The sequence below is a fragment of the Rhinoderma darwinii genome, chromosome 3, assembly GCF_050947455.1.
Source record: "Rhinoderma darwinii isolate aRhiDar2 chromosome 3, aRhiDar2.hap1, whole genome shotgun sequence".
NCBI classification, from domain to species: Eukaryota; Metazoa; Chordata; class Amphibia; order Anura; family Rhinodermatidae; genus Rhinoderma; species Rhinoderma darwinii.
In genome coordinates, this window is record NC_134689.1 from 141,638,623 (window position 1) to 141,654,441 (window position 15,819).

The 15,819-nt window shown below is 39.8% G+C and overlaps 1 protein-coding gene across 1 annotated transcript in view; it reads right to left on the reverse strand.

The window, feature by feature from the left end:
* The window catches only part of CEP290 (centrosomal protein 290), a 214,458-nt gene that overhangs the window by 59,088 nt on the left and 139,551 nt on the right, over nucleotides 1-15,819 (reverse strand). The window contains exons 37-39 of the mRNA XM_075856803.1: nucleotides 15,170-15,383; nucleotides 9,898-10,035; nucleotides 3,297-3,518 (exon numbers count right to left, since the gene is read on the reverse strand). Of these exons, the coding sequence (XP_075712918.1) occupies nucleotides 3,297-3,518; nucleotides 9,898-10,035; nucleotides 15,170-15,383 (574 nt within the window). The remainder of the gene's footprint in view (nucleotides 1-3,296; nucleotides 3,519-9,897; nucleotides 10,036-15,169; nucleotides 15,384-15,819) is intronic.

Genomic DNA, 15,819 nt, shown 5'->3' on the forward strand with positions numbered 1-15,819 from the left:
CTTCAGAAGTCTAGTGGAGTCCATGCCTAAATGGCTCAGAGTTCTGTTGGCGACACAACGGGAACCTATACAATATTAGACAGGTTTTGAAGTTATAGCTTTTTTTGAGAAATCTTTATGACCATTTTCTTTGTTATAAGTTATTCTTCACTTTGTGTTTAATCTATGCGGTGTAGGTTATATATCCTAATGTAACCTGCAAGCCAGCTGTTAGAAATGCATTCTATTATGGCTACATTTTTATTCATTAAGATGATTACCCATGGCAAGAGCGTCTCATTAACATGTGAACAACAATAATCTGATTAACACATGAATACCTATTAATTGCAATGGTTAGTCTAGTGTTAAGGTGGTAACTAAGGGAACTAATACAGCAAGTATTAAAGGATCATAATCAGAAAATCCTTAATTTTTTTGGCAATATTTATTTTTTGTTAGTCAATTTATATAAAAATAATGTACAAAATAATGCAGTTTTACATCATTCGATGTCAGCACAATATCTTACACTCCAGAATTTTAAAGCCCACAATTTTCAAATACCTTATTAGAGAATTTTGAGTTAATAAGAGAGGATAGATAGTTAGATAGCGATAGAAGGGGACTTATTTATTTTATCTTATTGAACTTAATATAACTTTTTTTTTTGGTCCCACTAGGGGACTAGAAGCTGCGATCTATCGATCACTTGCATACTTCGTCAATAATGCTTTGGAATACTGTCAGTGTAAAACGGACAGGAAAACTATTAAATTATGGTTCCACGTAGCGAGAGCAGACGCATGCGGCTGACACCTCGCACACTTGCGGTGGCCAATGGCTGAACAATTTTGCCGATTATTAGACATGCGTCTGCCAGACCTAGAGGCCTTTGTCAGGTCTCGGGCTGCCACTGAATGTCCACGGCACCCCGCAATCGCATCGCGCCGATAGACCGATAGAGGGAGCCCTTTCTCAAACTACTTAAATGTCACGGTCGCGGCATATAAGGGGTTAATTGAGTAGATCGGTTAAACCTACCTGGCTCACACCCTGTGTCCGTACTGACGGCGGGGAGAGCGGGGGAGCCCCAGAACGGTTTACTGTGGGGACAGCAGCGGACGCTGATTCAAGTCTAAATGGAAAGGCGCTTTCTATTAGGACGTGAATAGGCAGCGCTGTGAAGGAAAGCAGTTAAATTAGCATTAATAGGAAATTACAGATGACAGATTATCTATTGTTCCTGGTTATCGATCATGGAAAACTATACATAGAGTAACTTGTTAGAGAACCTCCAGCAAGATAGCCCTCAAAAATGCACAATATATGCTTCTCATGCTTTGTCTTAAAAAGAGGCTGTACAGGATTAGAAAATGGTTGCTCTCTTCCCTAAAACAATGAGACATTACAATTTCTGAATGATCACATGCTGAATGGAATACTAATATATATTTTCTAAAGTGTTTCCAAGGGTAAAACGTCACTTTATCATAGTTGCCTATTACAGATAATCTCCTTTTCGTATATCCTGCTAGGGCATTTAGAGGTGTAATTTAAGAGGATTAAAGACTATCCTTCAATCAAGCTCCCTTAAATTAAACAGAATAGGACTCTTTGTAAAGATTATAGAGAAAAGGTATCAGGAAAAAATGTGGATTGTCCCCATGGCGCTGCAGGGTTTAGTCAGTCGTTTATACAAAAAGCTGGTACTCAAGTGATGTATTTTCATAGAATTTATTAAAATCGGTATATGACGCGTTTCGAAGCCGGACCGGCAAAATACAACTGATGAAGAAGCCGATCCGGCTTCGAAACGTGTCTCATACCTATTTAATAAATTCTATAAAAATACATCACTTGAGTACCAGCTTCTTGGTATAAACAACTGACTAAACCCAGTAGCGCCAGGGGGGGGACAATCTGAATTTTTTCCTGATGCCTTCTCTCTATATACAACATCTGGACACCACAATCTAGTATGGAACCCAGGCTGCAGCACCTTTTGGAGAAATACGCATAGGGATGCTGTGCTCCCAGCACAATAGCACCAGGTCAGCCCAACTGATGACCTAACTATTTTTATCTTTCTTTACCGGTTGATGCACTGTGTGCGCTTTGTGTACTTTTTCTTACCCTATTTATCTCTCTGCAAAGATTGTCTCTCACTCGGGTGGAACACAGTGGTACAGTGAAAAAAAAAAAGATGGATTACTATTGGTGCCTGCAAAGTAGATGAGCATTCAGTGACAGCTGCTCCCAAAAATAGTATTCGTTTGCCATGAAACCTGCTCAATCAAAAGGCGTTATCCCAACCAGTCAGCATCTTTAAAATTAATTCTACTTCGCAGAACAAGTAGGTCACAGCGCATTTTTGCCTTCAGTTGGATGGATACGTCGGAAGAACTCCCGATGTATACCTACGACGGAATGCCGCAACTTATATCACTGTATAGGCATTGAGTGGGATACCTCGCCAAAACCCTACCGTATCCCTGTGCCCTAATAACACTCTCCATATAAGAATGGTGATGTCAGGAGCTACAATGGCAGAGTTCCCTACCAGAGCATCGCTAGGGCTCTGGCCGTGGACTCCACCCTGGGTAAGCCCTTGACAACACTGTCCATATTTGAACAGTAATATCAGGAGCTTTGCAATGCCGTAGCCAAAGCGTCGACAACACTCTGGAAAGGAAATCAGCCCTTTCAGTCCCTGAAATAAGTGTACATATATGAAATTTGTGATATCAGGAGTTTCCCCCGACCACGTGTAGAGCGCTTCGGAGGCCCTGCCCAGTGACTCTGGCATAGCGAAGCTCCTATTGGCGGAAAAATACACGTTTAACGTAAACTTATGACAGATGACACATACGTTTGCCATATATATGTGCCACATACGTGGTATACGTTTTTTTCATTGCGGGATACCTCAGAATGGAGTAGCACAGTCTACTATGCTGTTCCATCCTTAAAAATAAAAAAAATAAAAAAAGGACAGATGCATATAACAGCCTGACGGAGACAAAAAAAGGACACTCGTTTGGTTTCCATCGTGCTAATAAAGCCCTATGGACACATTTAGAATATGTGTCAGACGCTTTACCAATGTACACGCTAAACATAGGGCCATGTGAACTAGGCCTTACAATGTATGTGCAACTATAAATAAAGGTTAACAAATGGCAAATTTTGGCATAAGTGCTAAAAGTCGAAGAATCAGATCTAACCCCCTTGTGCATGCAAAACCTCTTGTTAAAAGTCCGTATTCTATATTTTTCATGGAAGAAAGCAATCTATGACAGTAATATTCCATTTACCTGTGCACTGCTCAGGAGTCGCTTTAGCCTTTTTTTCAACTCCTCATTTTCCTTATCTACTTCATCTTTTTCCTTGTGTAGCTTATTAATGATTTTCTGCTTTCCTCGCATCTCCTGGTTTAGGTTTTCAAGGTCTTCTGTGAGGTTATTCTCCCTCGCCTTGCTACTTTTCAGGGTCTCTTTAAGCTTTAGTAGTTGCTCATTCAAATCTTCGATTCGTGCCTGTAACGATAATATCATGTTTCTTCACAATTAAATTTACCTACTTAAAATACCACAAAGGAATTAGGTTCTGGATTAAAACTCTGTAATCAGCTTTTAAGTTAAGAAAGGATAATGTAACAATTTTCATTTGCAACCAACCCAAGCACCATGGGACATCATTTGCAAGTAGACGCTTAATGAGAGAATTTGCTTCAAATGAATTATTTAACTCTTGTACCCACGGAAGGAATATCAATAAAACAAGCAAGACAACGTAGGTTAGTGAAACATTTTCGGTGTTAACTCACCTTAGTCTACCTGATTGATTCAAAGATCAATACGATGTCAAATAGCAAAAGAATGTAAAAATACAATGTAGTATTATTACATAATTGGCAAAATGGTCAATAGCAAAAAGGATTTGTGCCATGAATAAACAATTTGTTAGGAAGATATAATAATTCTGCAATCGGATTGTAAATATACAAGTAAACATATGACAAGATCCCAGGCATGATGTATAGGTTTCAAGCCCTGCCTGTGATAGAAACATGAGCAACCAATGTTTATCAAGTAGAGTGCTGTAAAAAAGTATTTTCCCCCTTCCTAATTTCTTTTATTTTTACAAATCTGTCCCACTTCAATGTTTCAGATCATCAAACTACTTTTAATAAGAGACAAAGATAACCCAAGTAATCACAAAACTCTGTGTTTAAATGAAGATTTCATTTATAGGAGGAAAAATGCTGTTCATCCTTTCCTGGCCATATGTAAAAAAGTCATTGCCCCCTTAGCTACTAAATCAACCAGTTAACCAGATTCAATTGACAATTGGGTTCAACTTCACTAGGCACACCCAGGCATGATTACTGCCAGACCTGTTGAATGTAAACATCACTTAAATAGAACCTGTCTGGCAATGTGAAGCAGAGAAGAAGGTCTCAAAAAGCAGCACATGATGCCACGTTCTAAAAAGGATCAAATACAGATGCAAAATAAAGTCATTAATATATACAAGTATGGAAAGGGTTACAAAGACATTACTAAGGCTTTGGGACTTCAGCGAACCACAGTGAGAGCCAATATCCACAAATGGAGAAAACTTGGAACTGTGGTGAACCTTCCCAGGAGTGTCCGGCCGACCAAAATTTCACCAGGAGAGCATCAAAGACTCATCCAGGAGGTCACAAAAGAACACAGATGAACATCTAAAGATCTGCAGGCCTCACTTGCTTCAGTTCAGGGCAATGTACACTATTCCACAATAAGAAAGACACTGGTCAAAAAATGGCATCCATGGGAGAAATGCCTGGCGCAAACCACTGCTTATCAAAAATAACACAAAGAATTGTCTCGCATCTAGATGACCCCAAGAATTTTGGGATGATATTCTGTGGAACAATGAGTCAAAGGTGGAACTCTATGGAAGACATGGGTCTAGTTACATCTGGCGTAAAGCTAACAACACATTTCACCATAAGAACATCATATCAACAGTCAACAAACCTGAATACCATTAAGATGTGGTTGAAAGACCTTTAACCCCTTAACGACCGGTGTATAGTATTTTTACGTCGGTCGATTGGGGTAGTTCTTCCGAAGCGCCGCCTTTTCATGTCGGCACTTCAGAAGAACTTTACCCACATCATGCGGGGATCCCCTTAAGTCTGGGCTGCTGGTAACGGCCTCGGGCTTCAGGACAACGATCGGAGACCACTAGCAGTGGTATCCGATCATATTTAACCCCTCATATGCGGCGCTCAATAGCGAGCGCCACATCTGAGTGGTTTGGGAGGGAGGGGGCCGCATCTGAGTGGTTTTCGCGGGCATCGCTTATTCTGCCTCTGAAGCCAAGGCTGTGAGCAACAGCCTAAGGCTTCAGAGTGATGATCGGAGACCAATAACAGTGGTCTCCGTTCATGTGATCACTGTGAGAGCCATTCACAGTGATCACAAAATGCCTCAAACTTGTTACTTTGTATGAGAAGAGACGGAGAGAGAACTTTACGGTGACCAAAGACACTAGATTGCAAAAAATCAAATATATAAACGGTCTCTCGGTCCCTCCTCACACTTGTTACTTTGTATGAGAAGAGACGGAGAGAGAATTTTACTGTGACCAAAGACACTAGATTGCTAAAAAAATCAAATATATAAACTTTATATAAATTGTATACATGGCCAGGCTAAGGTTAGTCTAGGGTTATTCTAGGTTTGATAGTCTACGTGTTTGTTCAACATCAGTTTTTTGTGAAGCGTGCTTTTATGACGTCCGTGTATTTTTGTCTGTGAAAAAAAAAAAGTTAAAAAAAATAAAATAAATCTGTCTGCGTGTGCGTCTGGTTACAGTCTTTGTTGAACGTGTATGTAATTTGAATGGCCCATAGAAGGTTCACGGTGGAAGAGGCATACTCCATGTTAATTTTTGTGTCTGATAAAAGTGATACAGAAACCGCGTCCGAGGTAGAAATGTTGTCTACCAGTGATCGCGACGACAGTGATACGCTTTCTGCAATTCAAGTGTCACTGCAGAGTCCACAAGCACAGGGCATGTCACAGAAATCACAAAACACGGCCCACTCTATTCCCCCAGAATATATTGAGTGGGTACCCAGAGTCATTTTCCCCTAATATCCCAGAATTTTTTGCCATACCAGGGCTAAATATTAATGTGGAAAATTTTATAGCCCTTGATTTTTTAAAAAGTATTCATTACAGATGAACTATTGGAGCTGGTTGTTAACCAAACCAATCTGTATGCTCGCCAATTCTTTGCTGAAAAGCCAACGTCCTCCTATGCAGTGTCACCCCACAAATACTGGCGAACTTAAACAATTTTTGGGGGCTCATCCTCAACATGGGGTTAGTGAAAAAGCCCTCAATCCGGTCATATTGGGCAACAAGCCCTACACATGCCACACCTGTTTTTCCAGCCGTTATGACCAGAAGCAGGTATGAAGTGCTAATGCGCTTCCTTCATTTTAACGACAATCACCAGCCCCCCATAGTGATCCAGGCCGTGACCGCCTGTATAAAATAAGGCCCCTGATGAAAATTTTGGAGGAGTCATTTATGCCGGTGTACAACCCTGAAAAAAACCTGGCGGTGGATGAATCGCTGATGAGTTACAAAGGCAGGCTCTCATTCTGCCAGTACATCCCCTCAAAGAGAGCAAAATATGGGGTTAAAATCTACAAGCTCTGTGAGAGCGGTACAGGCTACACATCTGCCTTTAGAATCAATGAAGGCAAAGACCGGGATATCAACCCCCCCAGTGAGCTAGGATGCAGTGGCAAAATAGTCTGGCACTTGATGCAGCCTCTGCTGAATAAGGGTTATCAGTTATACACTGATAACTTCTATACCAGCGTCCCCTTGTACAAGCACCTGCATGCCGCTGACACAGGGGCTTGCCGAACAAGCCGTAAAAACAGAAGGGGCTTGCCACAGGAGCTGGTGAGAATATGCCTGAGAAGGGGGGAATCAAGTGGTCTTTGCAGTGGAAACCTTGCAATAAAATTTAATGACCACAAGGATGTGTTCATGCTAATCACGGTTCACATAGACACAAAAGTGACAGTGAGGGAATGTGGTGCCACCTCTGATAAAGAGAAGCCGGTCTGCATCACAGACTATAATAAATTCATGGGGGCAGTGGATTTGTCTGACCAGGCTTTACAGCCATACCTGGTGCAAAGAAAATCCTGCGCTTGGTATAAAAAGGTGGCCATCCACCTTATACAGATGGCAACATACAATGGCTTTGTGTTGTACAAAAAATCAAATGGGCAAAATACTTTTTTTTTTAATCTCTGGAGAACATAATTGAACACCTTTTATTTTAGCCCCCTGACCCCAGACACAGCCATGAGGCAGAAGATGTCCGACGGCTTGTGGAACGTCACTTTGTATACCCTGTGCCGGCTACTGAAAAAAAAAACAATACCCCCAAAAGCGATGCAGAGTGTGCAGCAAAAATGGCAAACTAAGGGACACACAATTTTATTGCCCTAGATGTCCCTCTAATCCTGGTCTCTGTAACTATCCATACTTTTAAATTTATCAAACAGTCCCACATTATTAGCTTTCACAGTTTTTTTTTTCGGGAGAACCAAAAGGGAGGGTTACTTATTGGATTACTGTAAAAATGCAGCAATACTGTATTTTCTTGAAAAACATATATTTTTTTCTTTCCGCCTATTAAAAATACTCACTATACCCCTAGATGAATATTAGCAGGACATTTATACTTATCATGACCTGCAGTACCACGGCAAATATAGCGTGGTTCCCTAGAATCAGTTCTGGCATAAAAAGGCCTCCAAAAGCCAAAATGGACTCCTTCTATGATATGCCCTATAACGGGTACATATAATAGGTTAGACACACATATTTGGTATCGCCGTACACGGCAGAAATAGCAGAATGTGGAAAGGTGTCACTTTTACCAGTATGTCATATGGTGTTTCAAAATGGCTTAAGAAATGTGACACTTTTGTAAAAAAAAAAAAAAATGCTATTTACTTTTTTTTGGACTTAGCTTGGACGAATTCTGTAAAAAGTGTGAAGGGTTAAAACAGAAATTGAACAGCTAGAAATAGAATTTTAGTGCGAAATTGAAAAAAGGGGTACTTGTGTTTTATACTATATTTTTGATCAAAAAATAAACTACACCTCCAAGTCAGGTGTCCTTATGATCAGGATAAATGAAAAAATATATTTCAATACATTTGTATGATACAATTACTTTTATTTTCAAACTGTTACATTTTAAATGATGAAAAATCAAAATGTAATTTTTTCCCGTCTTTCCATGGCTACAAAAAAAAAAAAAGGAACAAAAATGTTACCTATACATATATACCACAAAATGGAAGCACTACATGTCTCAAGAAAACAGTGCAAAATTTACATCGATACATAAAACACATACAGAGTTATACTGCGTTACATCTGTGAATAGCAAAACTGCGAAAATTGCTCTGGTCACTAAGGTTTAAAATACCAACGGTATTAAGTTTATTTTTTAAAACGTTCATTTTTGGCAAGTTATGAGCTATTTTATATTTATGCAAATGAGGTTTGAAATGGACAACTGGGCGTTTTTTTTCCGTTATATCCAACTGGGCGTGTATTGTGTTTTTAACTGGGCGTGTTTACGTGTATGATGCTGACCAATCAGTGACCAGTCAGCGTCATACACTCATCTCCATTGATTTACACAGCAGCGATGTGCAGCCGCATACACAGATTAACGTTACTACAGTGTCCTGATAATGAATACACATGAAATCCAGCCTGGACGTCATGTGTACTCAGAATCCTGACACTTCTGACTCTTTTCTGTGAGATTTGCAGCAAGGGAAACAAAATCTCGTTTACCTCCGTAATCTCGCGAGATTTCGTTTCCCTTGCTAGAAATCTCACAGAAAAGAGTCAGAAGTGTCAGGATTCTGAATACACATGACGTCCAGGCTGGATGATCATGTGTATTCATTATCAGGACACTTGATTAACGTTAATCTCGGTTTATGTGGCTGCAAATCGCTGCTGTGTAAATCAATGGAGATGAGTGTATGATGCCGACTGGTCACTGATTGGTCAGCGTCATAAACTTAAAAACACGCCCAGTTAAAAACACAATACACGCCCAGTTGGACATAACGAAAAAAAAAACACCCAGTTGTCCATTTCAAACCTCATTTGTATATATATATAAAATAGCTCATAACTTGGCCAAAAATGAACGTTTTTAAAAAAAAACAAAAAACGTTACCGTTATCTACATTGCAGCGCCGATCACATGCAATAGGAGATAGGGATTCGAGAATCTGGTGACAGAGCCTCTTTAAAAATGACAAAATTAGCAAAACTGAAAGAAATTGGGTGAGGGGCAAATTCGTTTTCACAGCATCGTACTCACAAGTATCTCCCTTAACAAACATCCAACTACTGAACCACAGGTAGTGCAAGAATCTAGTGCAGTGGATAATTTTATACATTTCTTTTCTTATAAAAGGTTTCAAAATAAATATATACTTTTTTATTACGCTCTTGTTTTACAGCAATACAGCTTTGCACCAAAATTGTGATAGATAATGCAGTACATGAATGTACCTGTTTATGTACTGCAACACTAAAGACCATCTTGCTGCTAGTGTTTATAGTGTTGTAAGCGCAGCAACTACAACAGTGCCATCTCCAGGCTGGCACTGGTACTGTTTGAAAAAAAAAAAAAAAAGACTGCAACTGCTAGAGCAATTATATTTTATATAACATTTAAATGAACAAACACTGCTAACAATCTTAAATGGCAAGCTCTAACAAGCAGAGTCATCTTTCTTTGCTTACTGAATATGTAATAAATCTATATCCAGGTAAAAAATTTCATTCTCACCTTTAAATCCTTGGTCTGTCTATCAACAATCTGCTGGATGTTTAAATTGTCTTCCTTTTGTGCTGCTGCAGAAATAATCTGCTGTTCAGCATGAGTGGTCATTTCTGCCCTTAGAGCTAGAAGAGCTTTACTTAAAGCCTGAAATAGACAATAAAAGGTACATTCAGCAAAACAGTCTTCTTCTTCTGGGGATATTTCATTGTTACTATAAAAGGATTTGCTGCATTAAGAAAAGTGATCTTAAGAACGGGTCATAGAAAACACTTCAAAATGCAAACTTCTATTACAGCTCTCTAGTGAATTAGACCTCTATCAAGCAGCCTTAAAGGAGAACTCCAAAGAACAAAGTCAGAGGTCCAGCACATGATATGATATGCAAAAATACAAAACTGTTTGAGTCAAAATTAAAACAAGAAATTGAAAAATCCCGGGGAGAGAACACCTACGCATTTCAAACTTCAGTTCATAATTAAAGGAGAACTACCAGAAGTTATAGATAGACAATAGAAGGGGGTGTGGTACAGACAAAAGGATATCGTAAACCTACAGCCACTAACACACTTTTACAATATGATAGTTATCACCCAAAACATGTAACCCAATCTTTACCATATGCTAAATTTTTACGTTTAAGAAGAATTAATAGCAGTGATATTACATTCCTTGAACAGGCAGATTAGATGAGTAAGAGGTTGGAAACAAGGGGATATCCGTCTAAATTGGTAAAGGAAGCTCTGAATAAAGCAAGTTATAATAAACAGATATCTCTATTACAACACAATAAAAAGAGGAAGAAAAGATCCAATGTTAAAGAGGATAAAAGGTTTGTTTTATCCTTTGGTCATAGTCCAATGAGCGATGTTATCCTTCGGAAGAACTGGCACCTAGTTGAAAATGACCCACTATTGACAGAGGTCGCAGTTAGGAAACCAATAGTATCTTTCCGTAGATGCAGGAATTTAAAGGATATATTGGTTAGGGGTCGTTTTTCCCAAAGAGAAAAGGGAAATGAGAATTGGTTATCAGCTATAGGACCGAAAGGTAATTATAAAAGGTGGACAGTGCAATTATTGCAATTCCATTATTCACACTAGGAACCTGAATTTAGGGGGCTGTGCTTTCGAAATTAATGAGCTGATAACATGCAGAACTCAATATGTTGTATATGCAATAATCTGCAATTGTGGTCGATTTTATGTAGATAAACGATACGACCTATGTATATAAGATTCCGTGAACATATAAGATCATTGATCACAGGCGAGGGATGCCCTAGGTTGATACAACACATGAAGGAAGAACATGAAAATAATGCTCGATGTATGCGGTTTGTGGGTATAGTTCACATTAAGTCGTTATTGTCTGGAGGAGATAGACATAGAACTCTATTACAAAAAGAGGCAGAAATAATCTCACAGATAGGGGCACTAGGACCTCTCGGTCTCAATGACCGAAACGACCTGAGTGCCTTTAGAACATAAAACCTTTTTGTTGTTAATGTAATGAATAAATATAAGTATACTGTAATTTTAGCTTCATATAACTATGATGTATCATTTCACTATTATATACTGGGCATTTCCCTGTCTTTTTTGTTACGTAATAGTTTGTATTGACTTGTGGATAAAAGGGCAGGTAAAGGAAGTGACGCCAGGGCTTTGAGAAAGCGTGTACAGACGTGAAACGGCCGTAGGCTAATTCCACATCCTGACCGAGATCTCTTGAATAAAGAAGTTATGTTGCAAGTCCGGTGAGTGCCTCGAAATTTTCTATTTTGTTGAATTCAAGTTGTCTTGTGCTATACTGGTCGATGAGCACCTCCGGGGCAACTCGGCTGCTACAATCCATCAAGGATACGAAAACCATTTGAGATACTCCAATCGTACCATTTAATCTGGTTCAACAGTGCCAGCCTTTTCCTTTCTCCCTATTGATTATATATATATACATACATACATACATACATACACACACATACACAGTGGAGGAAATAAGTATTTGATCCCTTGCTGATTTTGTAAGTTTGCCCACTGTCAAAGTCATGAGCAGTCTAGAATTTTTAGGCTAGGTTAATTTTACCAGTGAGAGATAGATTATATAAAAAAAAAAAAAAAAAAAATAACATTGTCAAAATTCTATATATTTATTTGCATTGTGCACAGAGAAATAAGTATTTGATCCCCTACCAACCATTAAGAGTTCAGCCTCCTCCAGACCAGTTACACGCTCCAAATCAACTTGGTGCCTGCATTAAAGACAGCTGTCTTACATGGTCACCTGTATAAAAGACTCCTGTCCACAGACTCAATTAATCAGTCTGACTCTAACCTCTACAACATGGGCAAGACCAAAGAGCTTACTAAGGATGTCAGGGACAAGATCATAGACCTGCACAAGGCTGGAATGGGCTACAAAACCATAAGTAAGACGCTGGGTGAGAAGGAGACAACTGTTGGTGCAATAGTAAGAAAATGGAAGACATACAAAATGACTGTCAATCGACATCGATCTGGGGCTCCATGCAAAATCTCACCTCGTGGGGTATCCTTGATCCTGAGGAAGGTGAGAGCTCAGCCGAAAACTACACGGGGGGAACTTGTTAATGATCTCAAGGCAGCTGGGACCACAGTCACCAAGAAAACCATTGGTAACACATTACGCCGTAATGGATTAAAATCCTGCAGTGCCCGCAAGGTCGCCCTGCTCAAGAAGGCACATGTACAGGCCCGTCTGAAGTTTGCAAATGAACATCTGGATGATTCTGAGAGTGATTGGGAGAAGGTGCTGTGGTCAGATGAGACTAAAATTGAGCTCTTTGGCATTAACTCAACTCGCCATGTTTGGAGGAAGAGAAATGCTGCCTATGACCCAAAGAACACCGTCCCCACTGTCAAGCATGGAGGTGAAAACATTATGTTTTGGGGGTGTTTCTCTACTAAGGGCACAGGACTACTTATCCGCATCAATGGGAGAATGGATGGAGCCATGTACCGTCAAATCCTGAGTGACAACCTCCTTCCCTCCACCAGGACATTAAAAATGGCTCGTCGCTGAGTCTTCCAGCACTACAATGACCCGAAACATACAGCCAAGGCAACAAAGGAGTGGCTCAAAAAGAAGCACATTAAGGTCATGGAGTGGCCTAGCCAGTCTCCAGACTTTAATCCCATCGAAAACTTATGGAGGAAGCTGAAGATCCGACTTGCCAAGCGACAGCCTCGAAATCTTAATGATCTACAGATGATCTGCAAAGAGGAGTGGGCCAAAATTCCATCTAACATGTGTGCAAACCTCATCATCAACTACTAAAAACGTCTGACTGCTGTGCTTGCCAACAAGGGTTTTGCCACCAAGTATTAAGTCTTGTTTGCCAAAGGGATCAAATACTTATTTCTCTGTGCACAATGCAAATAAATATATATAATTTTGACAATGTGATTTTCAGTTTTTTTTTAAATATAATCTATCTCTCACTGGTAAAATTAACCTAGCCTAAAAATTCTAGACTGTTCATGTCTTTGACAGTGGGCAAACTTACAAAATCAGCAAGGGATCAAATACTTATTTCCTTCACTATATATATATATATATATATATATATATATATATATATATATATATGGCCATTGCGTGCCAATCTTCACTATCTCAATGTATAAAAACGTAATCTCCTAACACACTCAACTACATCCCCCATTTTGGGAGAATGAACTAGGTAGACAATTTACAAATGCCTAATTGGCTACAGGCTTGTATTTATCTCACAAAACAGTTATTGTCACTAAAACTAAGTTTTAAAATCCTGTCGTATTGGTGTTATGTTCCAACAGCCCTCTATATGTGAGGCTCCTCTGTTAGGCCCCATGCACACGACAGCAAAAAACCTCCGTTTTTGCGGACCGCAATTGCGGTCCGCAAAAATGGAGCCATTCACTTTCATTGAACACTGACACCTTTCCGTAGCACTACGGAAGGGTGTCAGTGCTGTGAAAATGTTCCGGGAATTATGGAACATGTCCGTTCTTTCACATTTTGCGGGCCGTGCTCCCATACTTTGTATGGGAGCACGGCCCGAAAATGCGGCTGTCAGTCAGCGGCCGGCCGTGCCCGCAATCGCGGGCCGTGATTGCGGGCACGGTCGTGTGCATGGGGCCTTACAGATGTCTTTTTGGTGATGTAGTCCATTGAACCGGCACCATGGCTCATATATGGTACAGTCTGCCCTGCCCTGCGATGACTCTGGCGCAATTCTATGAATTATTTTTTTGTTGCAAGGTGACGGGTGTAGTAATTCCTGACATCTCAGAAGCTATGCATCTTTTCATGTTTCCTATGCCCCTAAAAACAGGACATACCTCACATGACATTTTTCGCACGCTAAAACAGTTTTCCTTTGCGTTTTTGAATCCCTGGATTAGTGATTTGAGGAAATAGCCCCTACACAAAGGATGGAGGAACTCATTACCCAAACTCTTGAGTCCACCCAATATGCAAATACTAGGTACAACTTGACCTTTATGCAATCGCCCTCCATCTACCTACTGTCTCTTTCACCTTATGCTGGTTTTATTTCCTACAGGTGGTGCTTACATAGAAACATCTGATGGCAGAAAAGAACCTACAGGTTCATGCAGTCTGCCCTTTTTGTGTGCATATTTTTTTAAGGAACATATCCGCATAGTAATAAGGTATTCAAATGTAATATACACCACAGGAATTTGTTTTTTCTTCTGGTAGGTTTCCTTTAATACACAAGTGAAGCTAAGCACCAGATTTTTGCAATTTGACATATATCGAGCACAACCGGCCGCCATCGGGCACAATATCGCTGCTTGCTTTTCCAACACAAACATGATATTATTTATTTGAAGCCCCCTTTACAGTCACTTTAAATGTTATGGTGATTTTATTATAAGTAGTTCTCTAATATGTCTACCTGGTACCGCCCCACAGAGTAGAGGCCTGTGTCGTGTCCTGTCCACCCAACAATAAAATATATCGGCGGCGTATACAAGGTACTGATGCCAGGCAGAGCCAGTACGTTGTATGTGACACAGCACTCAGGACGTTAAGCGCTGCATCGCATATAAGGCCCTGACGCTGTTCGGCGTCAGGACCTTGTATAACCCGCGGCCTCCTGTGGGAGTTTTAGGGGATCCGGTAGAAAAGCAGAGCAGTGAGGTAAATCTCTCATAAAGTGACATGAATTTAGATTTAAAATAATAACCTTTTCAATATGTAAACCATATTTTTAAAGGATTAGGCAGAATACCTTTTGCTGATTTTCCTTGTGTGCTACTTGACTTTTCAAACGTTCAACTAAATTCCTCATAGACGCAGTGGGAGCTCTGGTGTTTGCTTCTTTCTGCACCTCTAGTTCCGTGTTAAGATAATGAGTTTCCCTTTCCATCTCAGAGAGGCGAACTCTCAGCTCTTCAGCGTCACTCTTATGTTTTTTCAGTTCTAAAATATAATTCTCTTCAAGCCTAGCACAAATAAAAATATATATTATCTCAAAGTAGAACTTCTTCAAATGTAATTCTTCACTCAACTCATTCTACTTTAGTCACCAACACAAGACAATCATCTTCTGACAAATTTTAAAGGAAAATTGCTACATACTGGCTGAAGCAGATTATTAGGTAATTTTTGCACATATGGCCAATATTCATCAAGTAATTTTAAAGGTTAAAGGCTATGTACAACTTTGAGGGCATTTTTTTTTAATAGTCAGTGTGTTTTGGTGTAACTTTGTAATTAGTCTTTAATGAAAAAATTGTTTTACTTTTGGAGTTACAGCTGCTCTGTATTCTCTATATAGAACAGTTGTATCTCTATTTTTACACTGAATCCGTCAGTCCCGTGGACCTCACAGGTTCAGTGTCGGCTGGTCCTGTGTGTCTCTGACACGCAGGATCCACC